Raw genomic sequence first — 26,193 nt, 5'->3', positions numbered from 1 at the left:
GTCGAGAGAGGCGCGTATACGTATACGTCGCCGAGCGTCGTCGGGGTCGTTGAACGCGCAGGGGGTATGCACGACGAGGACGACAGTAACGACCGCGCTCGCGAGCGTGAGTGCGCCAACCCACTTGTGTCGACCCTGGACGCGAGTCACGTGTATGTATGTACGTACAGCGCCCGGCAATAATGCGACCCGGAGGGTGTGACCCGTTCCACATGCCCGACTCTCGCTCTTTCTCCTCGTGCTGGTTCAAACTTAGATCATTTTCAACTCTCGAAGGGATCTCCGAACGCGCGCGAGAGACTGGAGTTGCTCTTAACGGAGAACGTTCACGTTTGGTTGATTGAAAAGGTCATTTTATTTTTTTCCTAAATAATTCCTCTAGCCACTAGGTCCTAAAGATTAGTAGTTGGACGTTCATAGATACTCGTACTCTCCCTTGAGTTTACTGTTTATTGTATTTAATATTGAATCAAGATTGTGGTCAACGGGAAATCAATTCTTCCAATCTCTCAGACGATAGGATGACGAGAAAGATAACGCTTTATTATCTTATTGGCGGTGACATTCCACTGTAGGTGAGAGACAGAGAGAGAAGTCGATATGTCCACCCGATCACTCTTGGGTGAAGACACGCGATTTGAATCCTCGGCCATTCCACGATCTCCGAATACTCGGCTCCACTTTCCGCATCTTGTTTCTCTCGCTGGTCTCTCTCTTCTCTCGACGATGTACGAGGACGAAAGTAGGTAGGTAGGTAGGTAGGTGGGCAGACGGAAGTCAGTTTAACGGTATCACCCGAGAGAGTTCAGTCAGAGGCTTCGATCCTTGGCGCGTGGAATGGGGTTCGACGAAATTCTCGAGAACTATCTCGTGAAACTGCGTACTTTTGCAGAGGGTTTCAAAGTTTAGCGTACAAAAATGAAAGTTTCACTCTAATATACATTTGACTCGTCCATCACCACTATTATCATCAAAGCGAATGTGTTTTATCGCTGGGCATTTTATCATTTTTCCTAATAATGAAAGACGAACCGACGAACAAATCTGAGCGCACTTGTGCGCGCGTAATCAGTTCTCAGTAACTGTTCTTCAATTCCAATTGGATCTTCTTTACTTTTGTGTCTCGCATCGAAGAATTTTACATCAATCCGTCAATTATTTTTCATTCTTCTTCATTTTGTCCCAGATCTTGTTCTGTTACTCATATTGGATCGCCATAGAACCCTTCCTAATACAGAAATCAGTTGACTTTGGAGCCGGACGATCATGCCCCCATCCGGATAGGGTTGCTGAGGAACAATGATCGTTGGGAAAGAGGACGTTGACCCTGCGGCGCTCCCACACCGCATTACGTCAGGCCACGTCCACCGCGTGCTTACCTTTCGTCCTCAGCGTTTTACGGGCACTTCCAATACGGGGTTGCACCTTGCGGCGTATCGTCTTGAGTATTTCAGTTTCTCCGGGAACGGAAGGGAACAGGAGGGGAAGAAAATACGTTCCTACGGCATTCTTCAAGTTTTTCCCACGCACATGCTGTTATCTCGTTGCGCCGCGTTATTAAACCTAACAATGAGCGATCCAACATTTTTAATAAAATGATGACAGATATGTCATCCCCCCAAAAAAAGTTGAGATGGTAATCGTATCGTACAGAATGCACATATGCGTTGTTAAATACGATATCACAGGTTTCCGTGACCGTTGGGTTTCAAGACTTGAGTTATCTCAAGTATCTCACAGTTTGGGATCCTTAGATTGTAAGAACCGTTAAATCCGGGGTCCTCGGCTTTCGAGACACGATGGCTTTCGTTATTCGATGCGCTTGTGGAGGTTTGATGTGCACATCAAACAGGCATTGCCCTTATTTCGACATTAAGGGCGATGATAATAGAGATAAGAACGCGCCTCCGTATCGTCGTGTTATCATACGATCTTAGAAAATCTCGGTAGAAATGAAATTTCTTGTACTTCATGCTTTTTGAAATGTTTCATTTACGTTCACTCGTTACGTGTTTCTCATCACAGATGATTCTTACATTTTGGGATCGCAATCGAGAATCTTATTGAAATTTACATGCCTTCCTCTGTTACAAGGAATATTCGCGTAATTACGGGGTTCCATGCATTTATTTGACATATCAAGGGCAGCACTATAGCGTCACCGGCAGCTGTGGCAACCTGTTGCAACCACCCCGAACACGAGATCGTAGCCAGCGGGGGGCGTCTGACTAGTCTGAAATCGACTAAGGGGAGAGAAGCTGGACAAGCTGTGCGACGACCCGCCAAGTAGAACCGGATGGCGAATAATAAGCGCGTGCTCTTTCGGCAAATCCCCGCAGGTGCAGATATGATATGGATGGATGAAAATGTGATGGTCACCTGCAACTTTTGCTCCACAGGCGTTCCGTCGTTAGAAATTTTCTAATGTTCACCAGAACTGATTTTTTCTTGTCAAGTGGAAACGTGTGTGTCTATATATGTGTGCCAAGAATAGCACACTGTGTTGCAAATATTTTGTCACGGTTGTAGCTTGTTAACCGTAATTTTACATTCTGTGCAGTAATTCTGTTTTGCAACCGCTGGCCGTTCTTCGCTCTCACGAATACGCCTTGCGGGGGTGAATATTCTCGATAGATTCGATTAAGCGGGGTAATTCTGTAATCTTGTAATCTTCACATGACCCGAGGGATTGTTCTCTTTACATCGAGATGGAATCGATTTGCTACCTGTCTACCTGGCGATCCCTGGAGGGATGAAAAGAGAGATCGCACTGCGGGGAAGAGCGACAGGAACCAGCGGGGAAGGGGAACACGAACAAAGGGCGTATTCACGCGTCAAAAGTCACCACAGCGTGACGGTAGGGTGGTCCATGGAGAGAAACCTGCGGGACCTACTTCGGCATTTCAGCGCCGCGAACACTTGTCGCACGGCTGGCTGTTTGTTCCCGACTGAAATGCCGGCGATCTCTCTCTTAAACTTTTGACGAAGCAGCTCAGATCATCATTCCATTGAGACTTTTCGATTATTTCTAATTTTCCGCTTTTATTATTGGAGGAGTCGCCACAGTGGCGCGTCTCCCAACGACAACAGTGAAGTTGTTGAACGACGCTGTTCTGTTTTCCGATTTCAGATAAATGGAGAACACGTACGCACAATCGCCTTGCATCACCTAGTCGCTTAACTGTCGCTATCGTGCGATCTTTTATCAGACCTTCGTTGGAGAGCAGCCACATCGAGGAGTCGGCACGATCCTCGGGCGGAGGCTTTCGAAATACCAAAAAGGCAGGGCGTACGAAGGAACACGCGCGAGAAAAAGTCGGCTCTTTAGTAGGTCAACGCCGATGTTGTTCCTTCCCTTCGTCAGGATTACGTCACCCGTACGCCTCCCGACCAACTCGCGCTCGCACGCCAACGCTCGCTCGCTGGTGCACGTGAAGATATGCCGTGTACGCGCGCTCGTATATGCGCGCGTGTGTGCGTGTGTGCGTGCACGTGTTTGTCTAGCAGGTTTGTACGCACATATGCGTACCGTGTGCCCACATGTACATGGTGTATATGTATACGCCATGGTGTGCACACTCGACCACCCACTAGTCCACCCACCTAGGAAACTAGAAGTCGTTTTATAATAATACGCCAGGTATAGCGACCAATCTCGCCGGAATCTGAAAGAACCCTTTACAATCGCAAACTCTTCTAATTTTCTGAGAACCTCTGAAGTCTCTTCGGGAGAGGAAACTAGTGATTTTGGAGTAAATAGCTCTAACTAATAGTTACAGTAGAAAACTGGATTTAGAGAACGAAGATGGAACAAGATAAATAAATTAAATTTTTTAATAATTAATATATATTTTTGTATTTTATATTTTAATAATTAATATAATTAATATTTTTATTATACTTTTTGTAGAAATGTGGTACATTTATAGGTGTGTCCATTATTGCACTTTAAAAATTTTTTGATATCATCAAACATGCATTACATAATTCTACCTACTGTTTAACTGATAACTGTTTATTGCGCACTTAATGTAACGATTTGAAAAGGTATCGAAAAGGAAGATGTTTTCCGCGCGCCACTTTGGGATCGATGAGTTTACAAGGGGTTTACAAGCGTGTACGCGACTATCGCGTTAGAGGGAGGAGGCGGGAGGAGGGAAGGCTATGCGGGTCGGGGTCGAGCCATGCATATCGATGCCGGCTTGCATGAATTTTTCATACTCTTCTACGATTTTGAAAGCTACTTGTTCATTCGTAAATTCATAAGCCCGTTCGCTGCTATCTTAGTCGTGATTACGTTGGAAAGAGAAGCGGTCGATGTACATTATTCACTATTTTGATCTCATCTTAAAATAATAAACAAAAGACTACAGTTTTCATAACGATAAACGGAAGAAACAAAGAAGAGTTCGCAAATGTTAAGTAACGAAAGTTTTAATAGATTTAAATGACAAATATAAGAAATTGCATTTCAACATTTTTTGTATAAGCATAAATATAATAAAAATTAACAGTTTTGCGAAAACCGATTGAAAAGCAAACCTTTTCATAAATAAATCCGAACAGAAATTTATGAGCGGTGGAACTATGCAAAATTGACAAGGTTAATGCTTAAGAGAAACCGCCTAGGGAACACGTAGTGGTTTCTGTAGTCCTCTCGGCTGATCGCAGTCAGCATGGTGTCTCTTCCATTGATAGTTCCCGGTAGAAGAAAAAAATGCACTCGGCCATCGTACTCCCAAGAGAAAATGGAAAGGCGAATGAAAAGAGATGGCGGAAAAGGTGGAAAGAGGAGTCAGGGGAACGGCGACTGCCGTCGTGAGGGGCGAGGAGGGCGAATGAGGGAAGCGAGGAGTGAAAGATATTGGTAATCGAGGAATCCGGGAACTCAGAACCGTTCGAACGGTTGCCGCTGCCGCAGACGCAAGGTCGTTGTCCTTGGGGGATCAACGACCCCTCGACGAGAGGGTGCCATGGTGGGGGTATCGCCTTCGCCCGTGCTCGTCTCCCCGACGCCGCCGCCGACGTCTGGGCATAAGGGCGCCCCCAGGTTGGGCTGTGTCGGGGTTAGAGTCAGCTCGATAGAGGCCGTGGCGGTGGTCTGTGTTAACTAATCCCGACTTAACGATTCTTCTCTCCTTTCCGCAGGTTCCATGTACAATATACGATATAGGAGAAATGAAAATTGTGTTACCTATCAGTACATCAGTAATTAATTAGCATAGAATTAAGCTACGATATTTTAAAAGCGCGTACAATTCGTGTTACGAGTATTTAGAATTCTCATGCCAATCCATAGGTCTCCAATGGGAGTTACATGTCCCCTAGTTGATCATAAAACTATCGTTTTCTTATAATAACAATAATACAATAATAATTTCTCAATCAATTTGTTACCAGTTTGGAAATAAAAAAATATTAAAAATAAACTTTGGTTAAAGCCCAGGCATGGCATGTAGTGAAGACTTGTGGAGTACCCTGCGAAGCAGACAACCACCATCGGCGCAACCGGCCTTTGATGGGCAACAGGGATGTGGTCAGTCACGACTGAAACAGACGAAGGGATACAAAGATACAATAGGGGCAGGTAGGGAAGAAAACTGGAAGACAGCTCGAGGATAAGAAGTCCGACTGGATCAGACGACTGACAGAAAGAAGGGTTCAAAAGTTTGATCTCCGAGAGAGCGAGAGAGTGGCATAACCACCTGTTGGGGTAGCTGCGGCGCAACTCTCCTTTACGCGACTGTTTATTTTCAACCGTGAGTTAATTTCGAATATCCTGCGGCGCTTCCGCGGGTTGATAGCATGCTCGTAATTCGCCCTCCTCGCCGAGAGGAACGCGGGGAGAGGGATGATGAAGTATATGTGTATCGAGAAGTACACGCAAGAGGAAGCACGATTACACGCGGCGTTCCAGAAACTTGAGTTTCGCGCGGGGCGACTCGCCATCGTCGTCGTCGTCGTCCTTTCGCGTTCACGCCGGAAGGACCCGCGCGCCGGTGTTACGCTCGATGAAGGCGCGTGAGAGTGCAGGACAACGAGTGCAGAAAGAGGACGGGCGTGGATCCTTCCTTCCCTGAACTGGACACGGAACGCGAAGCGCAGAGCAGAGCAGAGCAGGGCAAGCCAGGCCAGGGAGCAATGTCCCTTCGGAGTCATCCCCTTCCTCGCTATCGCGCGTACTTGCGACGCGAGGTATGCACGCCGTTACTCGCCTCCACGCGCTCTCCGTCTTCTTTGCTTCCACTCAAGCTCGTTCGTTTGTTTGTTTCTCTTTATGGGAGAGCTGTGAAGGGATTTCCACGGGGGTTTTTCGACATTCGAATTTTTCCTCGCACCCTAATCCTTAACCCTTACGCCTGTACTGGCGGTCGCGCACGTGTACAACTACACGTGCACGATTTTTGTACAAGCGTACCGAGGGCAAACACGATCTAATTTAAACGAATTTGTTATTCTGTTGATATTGTTGTATTATTGTTAAATAGTGACGTGGTGGAAAGAATTATTAACTGTCTTCTTCGATAGATACTTCCATGATAAATTCCTATGGAAACGCCCTTTCCGCAATCGAGTATTTTTACTTTTAGAATGAGTCATTCGTGACGAGTCGTCGTAAACGACGGCTGCGATTTCGCCCGCAGGAGCAAGCGAAACGGATGAAGGGAGCGCTGGCACGTTGTTTCCTCCCGGCCGCCGCGGTTTCTCGGAATATCCTTTGCGGTCGACGGTACGGATAAGGATATCTGGGCATGGGGCAACACCTTGGAGTGGCGCGACGGGGGACCGGTATCTCGTCCTTTCTATTTACCTCGACCCCAAAACCCTATGCTGACCTTAGAAGGGCCGTGTAGCGCTGGGACCACCAAGTGGCATCAACTAGACGAGGAAAAGAGCATCGTTCACGCCTCTTCGGGGTGTAGTCGAGACTGATAAGATAGTATACGCATACGATATATACGCATCTCCACGTATGTTTGTACGGATGCGATATGGTGTTAAGACAAATTTACATGGTTTTTCATCATGCTCTCGTTTCATCCGAATCGAATGCATTCGACAGAGTTTTTATTTGTATGAACGAATATTGTAACCGGTGTGATTTCAAAATGTCTGCGTAAAATTACAGCAGAAGATAAATCTTATCTCACGTAAGAGATGCGTACGAATTTTTTTATTTTATTATAATTTTTCATTTTATTATTGTTATAAATTATTCTGCCTCAACGAAATAAGAGACACGGAATATACGGGAGAGAACATGATAATTACACGTTGGCCCATTTGCATGCATTAGTTTGGGGCGTTTATATAAGTTCGGTTTCAGACACGTGGATCACCTATACGCCTAATTATCTCACATAATTCGTGACATCGACATTAGGTGTTGTCGTTGAGGTATCACATCGATTCGAGAGGGGAATTCAAACAACAGCGTAAAGAGGTTAAAACGACACTTAAATCTCCTCTCCTCTCCCCTCTCAGGTCGCATATGGTTCCCAGTTGGAACGGCACTGGTGGCGTGTCGTAACACGAACCTTATGTGTACACTAATTAGGACCATTGAGAAGGAAGGCGGAGAGAAGACGTTCGATATATAGGACGCCACCCGTTAGCTCATTGCCGTATGGTTGCGCCGTGCGTCGCATTAACATTTAACTTTAACACTGAGCTGTCCTCATGCCGTGTCAACTTCTCCCTTTCTTCTCATTAGTGATTTTTTGACATCTCATTCTTGCGATGTCTCAATCGATATTATATTTGATTGATATTTTACTATTATTTTTACCTTCATTTTTTATTTCTATTGTTTTTTTTATGTATTTAGATTTCTTTTTTTAAACATTTCATCGAATCATCTCGATGTGAACGCGGTTCAATCATTCTTTTTTTTCCTTCTTGCTCTTGCTCGTCTCTTCGATTTCTCTCTCTTTCTCTCCCATTTATTCTGTTCGTCAACGCTCTTTGGCGCTTCGCCATGGCTCGTTAATTTTCCGGAAATGTATCTGGATACTGTTGCAATCGTACGTTGTCGCAAAGTGTGCCACCCTCGGCAATAGAGCTGCCGGAGCCCCACCTTGACTTGGGAATCTAATCACGATTTGCGGTGGCGCATGCAAATCGCGAATGCGAATTCACGCATAGTCGTTGTCGATCCTTGCGCGCACGCTTCGTTTCCATATGAATGCATCACTACTAAACGACTTGCAAGAACATCCATTTCAACGAAGGGAGATCTTGATATAGAATTTAGATTTTATTTATATGACAAAATAAAGCAATTGCAGGATATGTATTATAAATACTTCACACATCTCTTATGCTGTGTGTTTATTACCCCATGTGTCGTAAAAAAAAATAATTCGCCTTTCAGAATAAATTGGGTAGCGCTGGTTATCACGCGCCTAGAAATATGAAAGAATCGTTGTGGCACGTATATAACGGGGAGTCGCGCTAGAAGGCAAGAATCAAGCAAGGCAAGGCAAGGCTTGGACACAAGGCAAGGTCTGGTAAGGCGCGAGAGAGGGCTCGACCCTCTCCGTCTCCCGTTTTCTTCCTCCATTCGAGTCCGAGTTGAAGTCGCGTCGGTCGCCGCCACGGCCGTTTCTCAACCCTTTCGCGGTTACGTCATGTTAAAAAAGCTATTTGGGGTCAACACCCCGCGCCGTAGCGACACGTGTAGTACTTCTCTCCTGTCCTCTCGTCACTCCGCCACGGCCCTCCACCCTCCACCCCGCGGTAATGCGAAGACAGCCCTCTCCCTCCCTCTTTGCGCTTGTTCGCGCGGGCAAGCAGTGACGCCATTACTGCTACTTCCCTCCCTGCCTTCCTTCCTTTCTTCTCGTTCGCCTACTCTAAGTATCCCTTCTACTCTCGTCGAAATTTCTAAGCTCCCTAGAAGCAGTACAACTAGGATGCTGGCTGGTTCACGTGGTGTTGAAAGTCGAAACATCATCAATTAACGAAAAAATGCAGTTGCGTTTTGCATCAAAGACATCCAGAAATACAGACTCCGCGATAATAAAATGTATAATATTAAAAAACTAGAATGTAACATCAAATATATATAAAGGAGAAATACGATTATATTGTAAAGAAGAAGGGAGAGAAAATGAATAAATCATGATAGCACTGATCTTCACGTCCAAAGTTGAGTTTACGATAAAAAATTCATTTCTTGCAAAAGAGTGATAAATGAAGCAAACGAGCGAGATAACGCAACGGGATAAGACGAGAGGGAGAGAGACAGGGAAGAGGGGAGCGAAGCAGCCCTGAGCGATACAGCCCTGGCCGTGGGCGCAGCGAAGCGAAGTAGGAGAGCTGAGTTTCTTGGAGAGCGAGCGAGCAAGTAGGAGCGCTCGCGCGCGCACGCTTCGAGCTAGAACTAGCTAGAGTCTTGCTAGAGCGGAGGAGCCAAGGACATTAAACGATCAGCAGCCGGAGAAGTCAAGCGACGGTGGCAGCGGTGGTGGTGATGACTCCCCTTCACCCCGACCCACATCGTCTATGTACCCGTCTATCCCTTTACCCCACCACCCCCCGATACCAATTCCATCGTCATCCTGGTCCCCTCCAACCCAACGATGTTCCCGCCCGTCGTCACTGCCACCATCGCCACCGCCACCGCCACCGCCGTCGCCGCCGCCGCCACCGCCGCCGCCCCAGCTTCCCCTTCCAGATACTTTTTTTGTCCAACTATACGCTTCTCTCATCCATCGCGACAAGGCAGCAGCCGCTCCGTGCCTTTTTATCAGTTAATCGAAACGATCTACGAGAATTTTGCCACCGCATCACGCCCTGCGTTGCTTACGTTCGCCTCGCTCACGAAAGAGAGTCAACCCTTATGCATACCGCCAAAAACACATGTATAAATATATATTGCTCGCACGTATATCATAATATAGCACGTGCTCTTTTTACCAGCGAACTTGGCTCTACCCTTGCTTTCGTTCGCGCTGCAAGGGCCACGTGAAACGGCGCGGACATCCCGTTAAACGTGCTCGCTGAAGAACGAGAGGGGTAGGACGGGGGAAGCGAGTGAGAAGAGGGAAAGAGAGAGGACCGCCGAGTATGTGTGAGACATGAAGTTGCCACGATAGCAGCGCGTTCGCGACACGAGGTACCGCGAGGTATCGGGGTGAACGTGGCGCGGTGTTGTTACTGTCGCAGCAATATTTTCTGGCGGAACCGCGCGCTGTTGCGCGGGACTACTTGGCTGTGTTACAATGTGAAACGTCGTCCTCAAGCCGCTAGCCAGGAGCATTATTTTGCAGAAACGCACCACCATAGCGAGTAACCATAGGGACACGGACTACTGAACGCACTGGAGTAAGCACGCAACAGCGATCGGTAGGTTCATGCACAACTTGAGATTTGTTGCGAGGCGACCTCGTGGCTACGACGGCGGCGAATAGAGGGAGACGGATACGTCTCGCCACTGCCGCGTAGCAGAAAAAAATGCGCAGACGCGCGAATCGCGCTCCCGCTGCCACAACCCGCGCAAACACCACCATTTTCTTCTTCCTCTTTCCTTTCTTATTTCTTTCGTTCTTATTGTTGGTGGCTTCGGTTCGCAGATTTCTTGCCCCACGACCAGGGTACGAGGCGACGTGGAGGAGCTACCTTGTCGCATCCCTCTCCGCGTGCATCCCCGCGATGTTGCCACTCCATCCCCACTCTCCTCGCCATTCTGGAAAGGACTTCAGAGCCTCCGTTTCTCCCATCCTTTGCCTTGACCCTCGGCTTCATATCCCCCCGAAATGGTCAGAACTCCTCGCGACGGAGGACAAAGTTTGTCGATGACGGGTCGATTCGCCATTCGCTCGAGTTAGCCTCGAGGATCGATTTCAAGGTCGAAAATTCGAGACTGTTTTTCTGAGGCTTCTCCAATAACAGCGAACGACATTCATTGTTCTTTCCCTCTTTTGCGTAGCTCTTCCTTTGATAAGAAAGTTATGTGCGACGTTAAGAAGCACACTTAAAGTCACGCATCAAAAGGGGGCGGGTACGCGTTTAAGAAGAAAGTTCGTGAAACGAGGGCACCTCGCAAGGGCAGGCAAAGCGCAGCCGACTTGGACCCGAGAGCGTGAGAACAAAGGGGCGAAAATAAGTGCTCTTTTTCGAGGGTGAGCGAGGGTAAGGATGGAGGAGGAGAGTAAGGACAGAGCGAGACGTGACTAGCCCGTCTGGCGAGTATTAAAAAAAGACGAAGCGACATGTAACAAGAACGAGAGAGAAAACGAGTCGCCCGTTCTTTGCGGGGGCTAACGCGAGGAAGAAGCAACGCACGGAGGGGGTGAAGTGGGGCATAGAGGGAGTTTCACCAACACGGGAAGAGAGAGAAAGAGAGAGTGATACGCGCCGTCGCGCGCGACAGAGACAGCGAACGCAGAAAGAGAGGGGACGAGAGAGGCCGCGAGCAGGATAGCTCTTGAGCGCGTCGGGGGTGCCGGGGAGAGCGGGAGCGTATAGGGTGTGGGGGTGGGGGAGCGAGCGAGAGAACTCGGCAGGGTAGAGAGCGCGTGAGGGTGTAGTGGGGGAGCTGCGCGGCGCGACGCATCGCGTCTCTAGGTGGCGGTGGTGGTAGAGAGGTTCGCGCTCTTGCGGGAAGTTTGCGGTGCGTGTTCGGGTATCGCGGGCTCGACTTGGATCGGCACGACTCGGCCGTCGTCGGCATACGGTGGTTCGTACGGTTGAACGAGGGCGCGCAAGCGGGCGAGCGAGCGAGCGAGCAACGGAGCAAGCTGCAAGCAAGCAAGCAAAGCAACCGAGGTAAGAGTTGGTGCGTTTCGTTTGTTCGTGCGTTCGTTCATTCGGGCGAGCGGGTGTGTTGTGTCGCGCTCGCCGTGCCGCTGCCTGTGACGCGGTGCGGTACAACCATCGGGTGAAGGGTACCGCGAGCGGAAGGCACGGCCGTGGCTGGTCGCTAGACGGGCGTAGGCGAGGTTCCGTGACGGCCGTTCGGTGGCGCAGCAGAAATTCCCCGGCTGGCGCGGGTTGGTCGACGACGTGGTTGGTGTGCGTGCATTCTCCGTCTCGCTCCTGTGCACGACGCTCGGATCTAGTGTGCGTGGCTCGCAGTGTATACGTGTACGTTACTCGGCCGTGCGTACGCGTATCTGCCCCGAGAGTCCGTCCGCGCCTCGACTTGCTGACATGGCGTCCTAGTGCCGCGCACGGCCCAAGTTACACGTCTTCTCGCACACTACGGGAACGGGAGTTTCACCCTCTTTTTCTCACCCCGTGCTATTGTCGTCGTTGAACCGCAAGGATGCCAAGGTAAGTGTGAGTGGTGCGCGTCGCGACGCCTGCGCCTCGCTGCCAGGCAGTGTATCTATCTTCAAACGAGCGCCTTCGTCATCGTCATCGTCGTCGTTCTCTCCTTCATCTTCGTCGTCATCGTCGTCGTCAGGTCATACTTCTCGTCTTATTCGCGCTCCTCGTCGCTGTATGATAGCGGCGAAGAGGGGAAGAAGGAGACCGAGGTGTGCCCCGCGCGTTCGGATGTCGTCGGCCAGGACCGGGCGGTGTCGATAAGACCGAAAAATATGCGAAACTTGCGACGGCGGCGCTCGCGAAACAACACGACTCCGAGACGAGCTCTAGCGAGACGAGACACCAGAAGGGTCGTTGCCATTTCGAGCCACCCTCGCGAATCGATATTGTCAGCATTGTCAGACGATCTTCGCATTTCCTCCCTTACGCGACATACACGCACACATACCTCCTTGCGCACCCCTCGCTCCGTCTCTTTGCTCCCACCCTTCTTCCGCACCTGTATTCGACCCTTGTACCCGTCTCGGTTCTTCCACGTTGTCTGGGTATCCTTCGTACGGTGTGTTCGTGTGTCGGTCCTGTGTGCGAGTGTGTTTTGCGAATGTGTTGAATGTAATGCATACGTGTTTATACGCGTATCATGCGCGCGCCTGTACACATATGCGCATGTGTATGTTGCGCGCGCGCACGCTCCTACGTGGCTGCATCGCAAGGGTTAAGCAGGGTTAACCTGTGGCGGCCGCTTAAGGGCAAAGGAAAGAAGGTTAGTTTCGTCGTAGTGTCTTTTTTTCTGCGAAATTGCAATCGGAAAGAGCTTTCCTTTCCGTTGTTTTCCCTCTACCTGCTCACCCTCGAGGTGGAAAGAAACGAAGAACGCGCGAGGGTACTACGTGGCTTATCGGTGCATCGACGGGCGGCGTTGCCTCTCGACGTGGATTTTCGCTTGAGAGAGGGTTGCGTAAATCCCTCCCCCTCACGCCCCTCTCCGCTTCCTCCTCCCTGTCTCGGTCTCTCCCCTCGTGCCTCTCCACCCTTCCATCACCCCTCTCACCCGCCTCCACTCTCTCGACGTGTCGCGCGGTCGAGTGCGGCGCTGCCTATAGGCGCCGATACGCCCCAGGGTGTCGAGGCCGACTTCAACGCGCTCGGAACGATTCGGTCATCCTCGGGTGCGTCCGTCGGTCCGTCCGCCGGGCATCCTCCCTCTCGCAGTCGTCATTCGCGCTCATTGAAGCCGCGTGCGTGCGTGTGTACGGTTCGCTCGCGTCATTCCATTCTCCTCCCTCGTAAGCGAGCACGCACGTTCTGTAACCTCCAGCGGCCGTCCATCCATCCATCGGTGATTGTTCTTCGCAGCGTTCGGATCGTTCTCGTTCGCGTTCGCGTTCGCGAACGTCCTCGTCACCGTAACAGGTGAGCCTCGGGCGCGTTCGACGAAAGAGCACGTGTTACTTGGTAACTCCCTCTGCGCAGTTCCTCCATCTCCTCGACCAAGGGGGAGGGACGTGAGACGCGAACGGACGGTTGGTGCCGCGTTGCGCCGGTAATTAAGTCGTACGACGTAACGTTGTGGTGATAACGACAATTGTGCAACCTGTGCGTTCCGCGTCTTGGAAAAAGGAGTAAGGCCGATGTGTGTACGTGCGACGTGTTCGTGAGCCACAGTAGGGTGCTGACGAAGTGCGGGTGAGTTTTGCATCTCACGTGCTTATGTGTGTGTTGAACGCGCAGGGCCGTGACTCGTGCGATTTTTTGGGGGTGAAGTAGGATATACAATCGCGTTCCGTCAATATCGTTTTACGTGGAGAGAAAATATGCGCGGGGTAAGTGCCGTATATTAATGACCTTTTAGGATGATTGTTTCGAGATAAAACATAAATGAGAAATTATTGTAATATTTTAATCCCTCCTTTTTTCGGGACTATTTTTCTTCGTAAAGCTAAATTAGACATCTGACTGACCTAACCTTAAAACCGAAATACGATAAAAGATGTTTTGCTGCCGTTTTATCTTGATACAATTAATGGGGGCTCACGTTATCTTGAAGATATAGACGTACTCGAGCGCTGATTGGACTTGGCTCCGCGTTTCAAAATTCAATATTAAGGGTCTTTACGAAATATGTGGAGCGCTTATTATTTAATGGAAGACTGCTTTTTAGGGGATATCACGATACCTATCGCTTCTCATTTGCGAAAAGAGCACTGATAATATTGTTATATGTGTACAGTTACACGTGCACACAACACATTTTTCTTAATTCTTTTAATCACGTAAATTTTAAATATTCTAAATTGAAATTGTAAATTTTCTAACAGAGAAAAAAAAAGTTGAACAAAAGTCGATGAGAAGGCTCGTGACAGAGTCCAACTTGTGACCAAGGGTCACACGTAGTTGATGCATAGTTTCACTAATCTCATGATTTGATATCATGACTGGACGATCAATGCTCCGTATTAGCTGTACACCTTCGTTACTCGAAGACTTGAGTGTTCCGATTTCGTAAAAAGTGGATCGCAGTGGATTCGAGAGACAATTAGGACGTCGAAGGGGGGAACGTGGAGAAGTCGGAGGGGTGCGATGCACGCGGGCGACAAGTGCGTGCACGCAACGAAGCGTCGACACATCGACCGTACCCACGTGCGTACCGATGAGAATTTACATGCGACTTCCTGCGGGCCCTCTCTCTTTCTCTGTCGATTAAGAGTAGCGTGACGATTTTATCGCGGTACCCGCGAGGGGTTGAAGCGGCGCCGATTATGGTGGCGATGATGATGATGATGATGGTAGTCATGGCGATGGAAGGGCGATCAAGAAGGCATAAATAAAGGGAGAATCAAATCGAGATTATCTATTTGCTAACTGCTTTCTATTCCAAAAATTCAAAGTCCAAGCAGATATTTGCATTAGTTATCGCACGTGCACAGCTATGTCGAAGAGATACACTTCGAGTAAAATGAAGGATTTTTACATGCACAATCAGCGTTTAAATCGATTATATATATCCTATTATTTTTCATATAGTTTACGTAGATAAATATTTCTCACCCCTCGTTTCAGCTTTTGGATTTTCCAAATATTCCAATTATCTTTATCTGTGCGTTCCGCGAGTAGCGTCGGGTTTGAAGCGGAAAAAAATGGGAGGTGCTCTCTGAAGCGAGAAAAAGGGTTTCCGTGTATCGTGACTATAAAGCGACGGGGGTTTCCTTTTTCCTGTTCTTCCACGTGAACTGAAATCATAGCCTACATTACGAATCTCTCTGGTGTTCCTGTTTCCTTTCGTTAATTAATGTACACATTCAGTTATATCTGAAACGCATTAATATTCATATCACCGAATCCATTACCTTAGGTTCTTCATGTTAATGCTTATAATTCGTCCGGCACACATACAGGATGTCTGACATTAACATTTTTATCCATTCACAGTCTTCGAATTCAATTTGAGTATGACGTTTTGTCTAGTACAACTGGATATTTTATTAAGCACTTATTTCTTAATGCTAATTGCATTTTCTACGGCTGCACAAATCTTTTGTGGTCAGTTCTTTCGACTTATATGTAAACGCATAAAAAGAAGCGGTATATACGAAGTTCGTCCATATAACGGTGACGACTGTTGCAACGTACTTGCCTCCTTCGCCTTATCCTATTTCCTTTTATTACGCGCGTACTGGCTATGAACGTGTGGTCGTCAGGATATATCCATTACAAAAATGTCGGGCTCGGACAGCGATTTGCACTCTTGCCAACTCGTCGGAGTTTTGATTTTCAGGAAGATAGGATAAACGGTACGCGTGCTTGTGCATCGCAAGCACGATTATGGCTGCAGGAAGAGATATCGCAGGCCTGCTGCTTCTTATCGGAATTTGTTTCGTAATTAGAAGCTCAAAGTTGCTTGGAATTTAGATCTGCTCTAAGATAAGAAGTAGAAATAGTATTTCTCAATTTTCCTTTAAGGCTCTCATGCATGTATCAATAATTCCTGAAAGTTACATAATAATTAAATATGCAATGTATTATGCATATGAAATAACGAAGTAATAAATTACCCATTGCATATTAATAGACAAAATGTAAGAATTTGGAGCTTAATTGTAAGTTTTCATTGAATACAGCCTTACATTACAGTTCATACATCACAGCCTTTCACAAGTTTCATTAAAGTTAATCAAGTGGTCATATTTTCCCGTTTAAATTCGTGTTGCCTGTAAATCGTAAAAATAACGTAAAAATAAAATTTATGAGTAATATTTCGTTAGACTATCATACTATTCGAAATATCATATTTTGTATCTTAAAAATTTCTCTTGTCTCAATTATTCCTTCGAAAATCGATAACAATCGATGACGATCCTTAAATGACTATTATTTTACAAGTAGAAGTCATTAGGAGCGATTAAAATGGAATGTTAGGGACAATATCTAAGTTTCTACCAATCTTACCTTTCTTGAGATAATAAATAAGTTCTGTTGTAAAAGTAAACTTTTTATGGCAACGTGATTACGATGATTATTCATGTTTGCTTCACTGAAATCAGATTACCGTATTGAATTAGAAACTGAATCATATATGAATTAAGTAGTCCTATAAATTTGTGTGCACGTTGTGTCAATCCGGGTTACATCGAATCCTTCCATGAGCAAAGCGGCTTCTCTCCCATGATTGTTCCAACGGTGGACCCCCCGCATTCAGGCTCCCTGTCTAAGTCCTTGATTCAATTAGTTGATCGATTTTTCGAACGTCATCGTTTCACTCGTGGACGCGACCCTCCGGGTATTGCAATTGCCGCTTGTCGTACATTATTCTGTAATTGTGGCGTTCGGAGGGGTGTCGATTACTCAACAATGCCGCCCCCCTGGTAAAAACGGCGAAGGGAAGGGGGGATCGGGGAAAGGAGGTCGCGAGGATTCATTCGTGCCGACATCTTTTTCGAGATGAATCTCTTCGCCTAACATTCATGTACGAGAAAAGTATTTTGCAACCCCATTCCGTTTGTGTGTGTGTGTGTGTGTGTGTGTGTGTGTGTGTGTGTGTGTGTGTGTGTGTGTGTGTATGTGTATGTGTGCGCACCTGTTCTCGCAACACCGTGCGACTACGAGCTTTAAAATGGGTGTCGCACCGTCGTGCCCTAGTTACACCTGCTTACGTCCAGTTGTGTGGTGCACAGGGTCGGAATCAGGTAGCAGAGTCAGTATGGGGAAAGGCCGGAAAGCATCGGCAAGCGTCCCCAGAAAGTGGTCCCGATGAATGCTGGACAGAATTTTACTCAACGTAACGGAACGAGACACCGTCCGTTCTTCACAATGATTTTCACAGGTTTCTTTACTAATCCGAAATAGGAAAAATGCTACGGTAACGATAGCTGAAAGAAAGCATGCATGCAACACAAACCTTTTCCCGAGAGGGGTCAGAATAGCTTTGTTCTCATGCAGAATTTTCTTTAGCTGTCTATAGAATATTCTCTTTCTTTTAAAAAGTATTTCGGGATACTTGGAAAAACTTCATTTGTTACTAAAGTATGAAAATTTTAATCTCACTTCTCTTTCCGGGAAAGATGTTTCCAACAGTCCCATGTTATGATTTATCAATGTCCTACGTAGTTTTACGTTCCCACAGATTCGATCCATGCACGGTTGCCCACCCCAACTTAACCGCTTCTCGTCGTGTCCTCGTCACCCCCGGATTATTCCTTTATTTTTTGTTCGATCATGGCGTGCCCCGTCCTCGTGCAACATTCAGTCACCGGAACAGCGACATCCTTTCGCGGATCGCTCGCGTTTCTTGCGATCCTTTTTTTTCCCTCCCTTGACGTGCGTTCATTGAGGTCGAGCGTTACGCACGAGGGCACCGTGATCGGTGTGAGGAAAACTCGTGAAATCCTCCGTAGTTTCATCTGATTCCGTGTTCTTGCGAGATATGTATATTATTCTGTAATATCATGCAAATCCCGAAAAAAAACGATAGATATTATAATAAAAGAAAAACTATTTAAAAATATATATTATATATGTAAAACACATAAACACAATGTCAGAAATAATTTGGTATTGTTATATAAAATATAGAATACGTGCTGTCAGCTGGTGAAATATTTGCGATGCTGAAAGATTTTTGCGGGGTGAGCGCCAATGTGCGCGGCGAGGTCGAGCGTCGTCATCGCTGCTGTCGGGAGGGTGGTGAGAGGGTGAGAGGGACGTTGGAGAGGGCTGGGTGATGTAGGACTACATCGGGGGCTTGGGGGAAGAGAGAGCGGGATGCGAGAGAGTCACAAAGATGGCCGCTCGGCAGCAGCGCGCGTGATAGGGCGACTCGAAGAGGGACCCTTAAATGCAGTGGAGTATCGAATCCTTCCTTGCTTCATAAATATATATATATAGAAACAATATTTTTTATAATATGGAATGCGACACAAAAACAGGTTATTAATAATTTTTATGACAAATATCGTGCACACACGATTCAAATAAAGACAATTGCATATATGTTGCATATTGGAAAAATAACAGAAATTAAAATTAAAAAATTTTTTTGTGTTAAGGCAATCTATCGACAATTAATGATACTTAAAAATTAATGTTTACTTTAACAAATATCAATATTAAATTCAAACGTTGGCAATCTATTCGAATACGACTGTACGAATGCTAGCAGAGGAATATTATCATGTAAAAATTTAAGATTAACAACATTTTGCGCAATCATTTGAAGAAACAAAAATTGCATTCTCAATTTGTGTTGCATTCGCTACGGAATCAAAGGATGACACTACTATCAGCGATACTCGGCGCGCAGTATATCCAATAGGTATCGTGTTCTTTGCTCAGCATAATTGTTGCTCGATTACGGATGTCGGAAGTGAATATTCCTAAGCTTCGGATTGATCCCGGGCGACGCGAGCGTGCGAATCGGGAATGCCGCGCGCGCTTCTCTCCGCGAAGCTTCGAAAATGTGGGACACGAGCTGCGGCGGCCGGCGGGGCCCCGTGCGCTCTCGCTCCCTCCGCGCCGCGAAATTCTCCGTTAACTCACCGTCGTACCTGGTGGCACGCCGCAGCTAACGGAATGAGCAGTACCTGCACTGGCTGACGCGCTTCCACATGCACGCTCACACGAGCCAGATATACAGGGTGTACCAGGAAACCCCGCCCCGGCCGCCCCGTATATAGCAATGCTCAATGCTAAGCGAAAAGTGTCTCGTTACGTCGCAAATTTCACCACGTGTCGCACGCTGCCGATAAAAATAAAGAACATTTCGTCGTAATTCAACGATAAAACGTGAATGAGTAATTGTATTCAAATAAATGACAGGTTTTCTCCACAGAGCGTGTCGTAAAATAGAAATGAATTGCAAATCTGTTAAAGAATTTCTGCGGACGTCGCACATACACGCGCGCGTGTCACACGCAGGCGTGTACGTCCAAGAATGCGCGAACTGCCGTTCCAAGCACATCCTGGCATTCCCCCAGTGGGTGGAGGTGCGACAAGGGACCGATATTCGAGTGCGCTCGCCCTCTCCTCGAATTATTATTATCGCAGTCCCGCGGGAAAAAGTGGGGGAGATTGTGTACGCCACACAATTCTCATGACGGTTAAAAATATGCACTTTCCATTCAACGACGATTACGTTCGGCGAAATTGTAATCAGAATCGAAGACAAAAAATCGACGAATAAATAACTTGGCATAACTCGACCATTCGTGGCACAATTGACGGTGTGCATGGAAGTACGGCTGAAGGAGCGCGCGCACGGCACCAGTAGTGCACTATCGCGTAATTGCTAATTAACGATGCGCGACAATCGTGTCGCCAACGCCCTTGAATTTTCCTTGCCCCGATTATCGAAGTCGCGCGAGATGGTGGAGGGTATCGGGAGACTTTGTACCAGCGCTGAAATTGCTGATCTCATGATATCGTGGTTGAAAAATTTCTTGCGCGTACTTGGGGATTTAATTCGCCGATTTGCGGTTGAGAGACATTAACGTTGGTAACTCTCTGTTGCCTTCATTAATCATGCTCTCCGTCGAGTCTCTTAGATGTACGAATGCGAGCCAGTGGAGTTTTGGGAAGGCGGCCCACTTTGCTCTTTCGATTTTCCTCCGTCTGGTGCATCTCTCCTATATTTGTCCGTCTATTTATCTGCCTCTCTCTCCCTCCTTTTTGTATCCTGCTTGTACTTCAACTTCGACCTCGATCTTGCCGTCGAAATTCGGTCGATCGATGGAGCAACCAACCCCCCGTTCCACGAGACGAGAATGTCGTCTCCGGATGCGCGTCCTCGCGCTGTGCGATCTCTTCTCCCTCTCTCCCTCCGGCCGTGCTCCGCCGCGTATCCCCTCTTACTCTCTGAAGTTAGCGCGAAGGCGACGATCGTGTGGCTTGCGAGTCACGTAAATCGCAACTCGAGGAAACGCGTGGATGTCGCAATCGCGGTAATATTCGTGCTGATCTTCCTTCCCCCCTCTGTCTCCCTCTCCCTCTCCCTCTCAACGTTTGCGCACACGATGGATGACAGGAGGAAGCGAGGGGTCCGGAGGGAGGAGGGTGGCGCGCGAGAGCGAAAAGAGAAATAAGAGACGCATGTTGCACCGTGACGGAATCCCAGCACGAGTGATTTCGCCGAGCGGACACGTACATCCTTGGAGCGCTGACTCAGCGGAATGTTCCTCTAATCGATCCGTATCTCTCGCCTTCTCGCGAGCAGTTGAGACGAGAAAGGAAGAAGAGACTAAGGATGTCGAGAGACAGAGACGAAACATGTTCATCAAAGCATCGATATATTTGGAAAACAAAATGATCCTGAATCGCATCAGCAGATAATGTTGAATCGCTTTTACAACTTTAAACGTGGCAACTCGTTAAGTTGTAATGTTGAGGACAACGTTCAAAATATACCTGTGAATCACTCGACTGTGGACTTCCGTAGCAAATGTTTAAACAACATGCGACATCCTTAGTACGATCAAGTACTCTCGGGTTTTTCGAAACTAACTGATGCGCGAGCAGTCTCGCCATTGCAAACTGAAGGCAGTCGCAATCCGTCTTTGCGGAAACGCGCGGTATCCTCGTGAAGTACGCGGAAGAACGCGGATGCGGCAGAAAGAGAGAGAGAGAGAGAGAAACGATTAGGCGCGTCGGAGACTGCCGAGCGTGACCGAGGCCAACCGAGCTGAGGACTTCAGGCCGAAACGCGCAGCGGTATCCGCGCGGCTTGGCGCGCCACGCCGCGCGAGCTAGCGAACGCGCGCGCCTCGTTGTTGTTCGTTTTGTACCTCGCGCAGCATGACTACTCTGTCGTGCCGATTACGCAACGTATGGCCATGAGAGCGTCCCGCGCTCACGTCGCTCGCGAGAATGCATGCAGCCGCGATCACGCGCGCGCGCGCGTCTACCCGTGTCGCGTCGCAGGACCGACGCGATTATCGATATCTCGCGATGTTTACAATGCGAGTCGAAATGCACGCCTAACCTCCCTAATCAATCTCAGCCGATTAACTATTTTCGTATCTAACGTGGAATATTGATTTCGTGCTAATCGCTTAACGCGATATTGTGAAATACATATTGTGTACAGGATTCAATTTTACTTTATCTTAATTATTTTTAAGACGCCACACGCGGCGACTTTTCGATTTCGATATCGACGTGCGGGTTCAAAATGGACTTGTGGATTCCTGGATTTAGTTGAGAACCGCTAAAGTAGCACGCGCGTGCAAGGTTCACGAGACGCGCGTGTCCGTGGCGCGCGATGATTCGGAGGATGAGCATGCGAAGACATGTTTCGTCTAGAAATTCATAGAATGGCCACTATTGAGAAAACGAAAACAACACGCATTTTATCGTACGATATGCACGAAAGTGCACACGTCAACAGGAAATATCTGTCGAGAAGTGAAAAACATTGATAGTTGCAAATATATCTATCTGCGAATAAAGTAGTGTATCTACGCTTTCTCACGAAAGTATAGATATGCATTACCCTTACCCTGAATGAGACTGAGAGAGAGAGAGAGAGGAAGAAGGGGGGGAGAGGAGGTAGCATTGACTTAATCTCTCGCGATACAGTCATATCGAATTCACATACTTTTGGACTTTTGTCCACACGCAGTCGTGGAAAAAAATGAGAAACCGGCCAGAATATTGATGTACGACTAAGCAAACACAAGAGGAACCTTCGCCGATGCCAGTTTTTATTCTCGCTCGTACTGCATTTCGAGGAACGCAGTTGTGTACACGATCATGGTCTTCATTTACGTCTGCCAACGAGTCCTCTTTATATCGGGTTTCTCCTCCTCGCTAAAATTGCGGGAAAATCGTTGATTCGCCGGAGAGGGTTAAACCACGAGCGAATATATATAATCAATAAGAGGAATAGTTTTTTTTTTTAGAGAGCCAAATTAAGTGCGATATCCAATCTGCGACTATTTTAACTTTCAATATTTAAAACTTCAATAACAACAACTCGTTGCAAGGATATTTCATCTATCCAATCGTGACACAAGGACACTCGGAGCAATCTCGAAAATAAATAAAACTCCATAAATTCACGTATTGATCAGTCGTGCCTAATACACGATCGATACACGATTGGACACATTTTTTAAAGGAAATAAAAAATTTTGCATGTATGCGCTATAGTTGCCATCGAGAATCTCCAACCGATCTTTGCGGAATCGTCCGATAAATATGGAGTGTTACGAAACACATCAGAATTATTAGAGAAACCGTCAGATTAGATTCAAGTTGCAACGCGATCGTCTCGTTACGCGTTACGCGTTCCACCGCGTAATCCGATCTCCCTTGCGGGTGTTTTCCGCTTTCACGAACTAATTGATATCTCGGATGCTGTAATGTAATTCGACGTTCCGAGCAGAGTCGCCGATCTCGATTGTTAAAGGTCAATCTCTTTCTTTCTCTTTCTCTCCTCGCTTTCTTAGCGCCGCACCGCCTCGCCTCGTCTTACCATGGTGTCGACTGCCATTCACCGTGAAAACCGTACGTACGCTCGCGCTCTGGTCACCGACAAGGTCGCACAAGGTCGCGCAACTATCCTGCATCCATATGCAGTGGTGCATGTGCAGCGGCGATGTAGATGAACGTCGAGTGTCATTCGATCTCGAGGAGGAGAAAATCCTGCAAATTCGTCTTGGTAGTTTCATAATTAAATGTGTCCAACTATCGTCGAAACGATCTTCAATTTGCCCCTGAGTAATAGAATTTCTTCATACTTGATAGAGTTATTTTCTCTTTAAGGGCGATTCCATTTTATTACGGGTCAGGACGGATTCTACTGCTTTATCGTCGCACCTCGCACATGCACTCACCTACACACATATGATTTGCGCGCGAAAGCACTAGCGGGTCTCCGGTATCGATCCAAATGCGTAGAAAATGCTATTGATTCCCTCGGCCGGCCCGACGACCTCTTCTCCCTATGGCGACGATTCGAGAAGCTGAGATTTTTCTCTGCTGATTATTGTTATTATTCTAATTTCGCTACATTATATTATAAACATTATATATAAGAAATTGACAAGTATTACAAAAACAATACGCGAAATATATAAGGGATTCCAAAATTATACGAATAATGTCAAAAAAATGGAAGAATTAAAGGAAATATTAAAATATTTAAAATAAATTAATGCCATTAATAATAAAATTAAAAGTAAAAAAATTTGCAAATTAAACTTTAACGATGGCGGTGAATAAGAACGTTCCGTCTCCTTAATTTTTGATAGATCGTCTTTCGATGGATCGGTTCTTCCTCTCTCAACGTGTAAATAAAATGTCGCGTACATAATGATCGTGATTGGAAGGGGTGAGAGGAGAGAATTGCATAAAAGGCACACGCGAACCGAGCAACTCGCCTATTCGTTCTCTGCCTACATCCTCCAGGGTCGTACACCCACGTCCATCCACATCTCTGTCGTGTCCCCCTTCTTTCTTCAAAGTCGTATTTATGATTCCGTGGCATATTCTTCGGTATTCCTCATGTTCCAAATGTTTTGAAATACTCCAATTCGAAGAAATATTAATTACTTTTTAACATTTAATATTGATAAAAAAATTACTTCTTAATATAAAGTTTAATTTATAGAATAATAATCCAGTTAAATTAATAACAGGAATAATAAATTAATAATCCAATTAAATTAATAACAGGATAATTAAATTCGATAAGCAAATATTTCTTCACGATGCTAATAATCGACTATGATTTTTTTGATCAGGTCACGAGAACGACGGACACGATAATCCGCGGCCCATGAGGAGCAGAGCAGTACGAGGGCGAGTAGTAGAAGGAGCAGCAGCACGAGCGAGAGCGAGCGGTTTCGTCGTAAAGGGTGGTGGAGGCGTGGTGGAAGAACAGACGAAGGAACGAGGACGACGAAGTGGCGGTGGCATCAGCAGCAGTGACAGTGGCGGCGGCGGCAACGCGGCGACGAACAGCGAGGTCCCCCCATGTTAGCGGACATCAACGGAAACCTGGATTTGAGAAGCGAAGCGATGGCGTCGCAGAGATTTTGTCTGCGTTGGAACAACCATCAGAGCAACTTGCTCTCCGTCTTCGACCAGCTGCTACACGACGAATCTTTCGTCGACGTTACGCTGGCCGTCGAGGGACAGTTACTCAGGGCACATAAGATGGTGTTGTCGGCGTGTAGTCCCTACTTTCAGGTAAGTTATGGGAAGAAGTTTGATCTTCAGAACTTGACAATTCCAAGATTAATAACAAAATCTTGCCGATAAGAAAAATCATCGACGTTTACAAGGAGAATTGATATTTTGAACGGATTTAGAAAGAAAAATTGTGAATTTGCAGGCCCTGTTCGTTGGCCATCCCGACAAGCACCCGATAGTCATTCTCAAGGATGTCCCGTACGTGGATATGCGCAGCCTTCTGGATTTTATGTACCGTGGTGAGGTGAGCGTCGATCAAGACCGATTGACCGCATTCCTGCGGGTCGCCGAGTCGCTGAGGATAAAGGGCCTGACCGAAGTGAATGAGGACAAGTGCGACATACCGAGCATCACATCATCGTTGTTGGGTGGCAGTCAGAATGCGGTGGCACCACCGCCGCCCAGTCTCCACCGGATCAACCAGATTGGTGGGCATCATCATCATGCGTCGCAGAAAAGGTTTCATCACATGTCCAGCCATCCGTTGCTCGGCTCGGCGCTAACAGCACCCAAGAGAAAGCGTGGCAGGCCTAGGAAACTTAGCGGCTCGTCGGACACGCCGATCAGCGAAGTTAGTGGCCAAGATCTACAATCTTGCTCGGGCGCCGATCTGGTCCAGGGCTCGCCCGAGATGATGGAGATGAAGATGGGCTTGGACTTTCAGAGTGAGGTCAGCGGCAACGGCAACGTCAGGAGCGGCGCGTCGTCCGCCAACAATTCTGGCGCAGCCAGCAATCCCACCGGTACTGCATCGTCGAGGAGAGACGAACCAACGGAAAACGGTACCGACACACCGGAACCACCGCTCACGCGGGTCAAACGCGAACCGGAACCGACACCCAGCACCTCGCAAGGTAAGAGACTAAATGGAACGCCCCGAGATGATCGAAATGAAATCTGAGAATCAAAGCTGACATTAACGCTGACTCTCGTCGTTGTTGATTTTAGCTTCAGATGAGACATTCGCGCGGCCGCACAGTAGACAAGGGAGTGAGGGTTTCAAGCAAGGTAAGCTCTCTTTAGCTTAATCGAGACTGCGAGATACGAGAGCGTGGTAACGCTACTGTACCACTGATATCAACGCGAACGCCGGAGATAAACGAATCCCTTACGCGATTTACTTGCGCGGACGAGCAATCCTATATTATGATAGAATAATCTTTAAACGGAGAACTACGCGAGATTGTGAATAATATCGGATTATGTGATTAGTTTTGCAATTTGTACACGATT

General features: G+C 47.2%; 1 protein-coding gene and 1 long non-coding RNA gene across 10 annotated transcripts in view; one reads left to right on the top strand and one right to left on the bottom strand.

The window, feature by feature from the left end:
- Positions 1-3,858: 3,858 nt before the first annotated feature.
- LOC105276199 lies at positions 3,859-12,807 on the bottom strand. The gene is made up of 2 exons (XR_893365.2): positions 12,725-12,807; positions 3,859-5,547 (listed from the first exon to the last, which is right to left on the bottom strand). It is a non-coding gene; the product is annotated as an uncharacterized LOC105276199 (long non-coding RNA).
- LOC105276201 (protein tramtrack, beta isoform) overlaps positions 10,207-26,193 on the top strand; it is a 42,310-nt gene continuing 26,323 nt past the window's right edge. For 4 of the 9 annotated variants that reach the window (XM_026972504.1, XM_026972503.1, XM_011333642.1 and 1 more), the window contains exons 1-4: positions 11,779-12,279; positions 24,510-24,957; positions 25,103-25,814; positions 25,909-25,968. In XM_026972504.1, coding sequence (XP_026828305.1) covers positions 24,742-24,957; positions 25,103-25,814; positions 25,909-25,968 — 988 coding nt within the window. In that variant the 5' untranslated portion in view covers positions 11,779-12,279; positions 24,510-24,741. The other 5 variants (XM_011333639.3, XM_011333636.3, XM_011333641.2 and 2 more) reach the window with 5 other exon arrangements.

Source organism: Ooceraea biroi, chromosome 9 (assembly GCF_003672135.1).
Source record: "Ooceraea biroi isolate clonal line C1 chromosome 9, Obir_v5.4, whole genome shotgun sequence".
Classification (NCBI taxonomy): Eukaryota; Metazoa; Arthropoda; class Insecta; order Hymenoptera; family Formicidae; genus Ooceraea; species Ooceraea biroi.
This window is presented reverse-complemented; position numbering and strand designations above follow the sequence as displayed.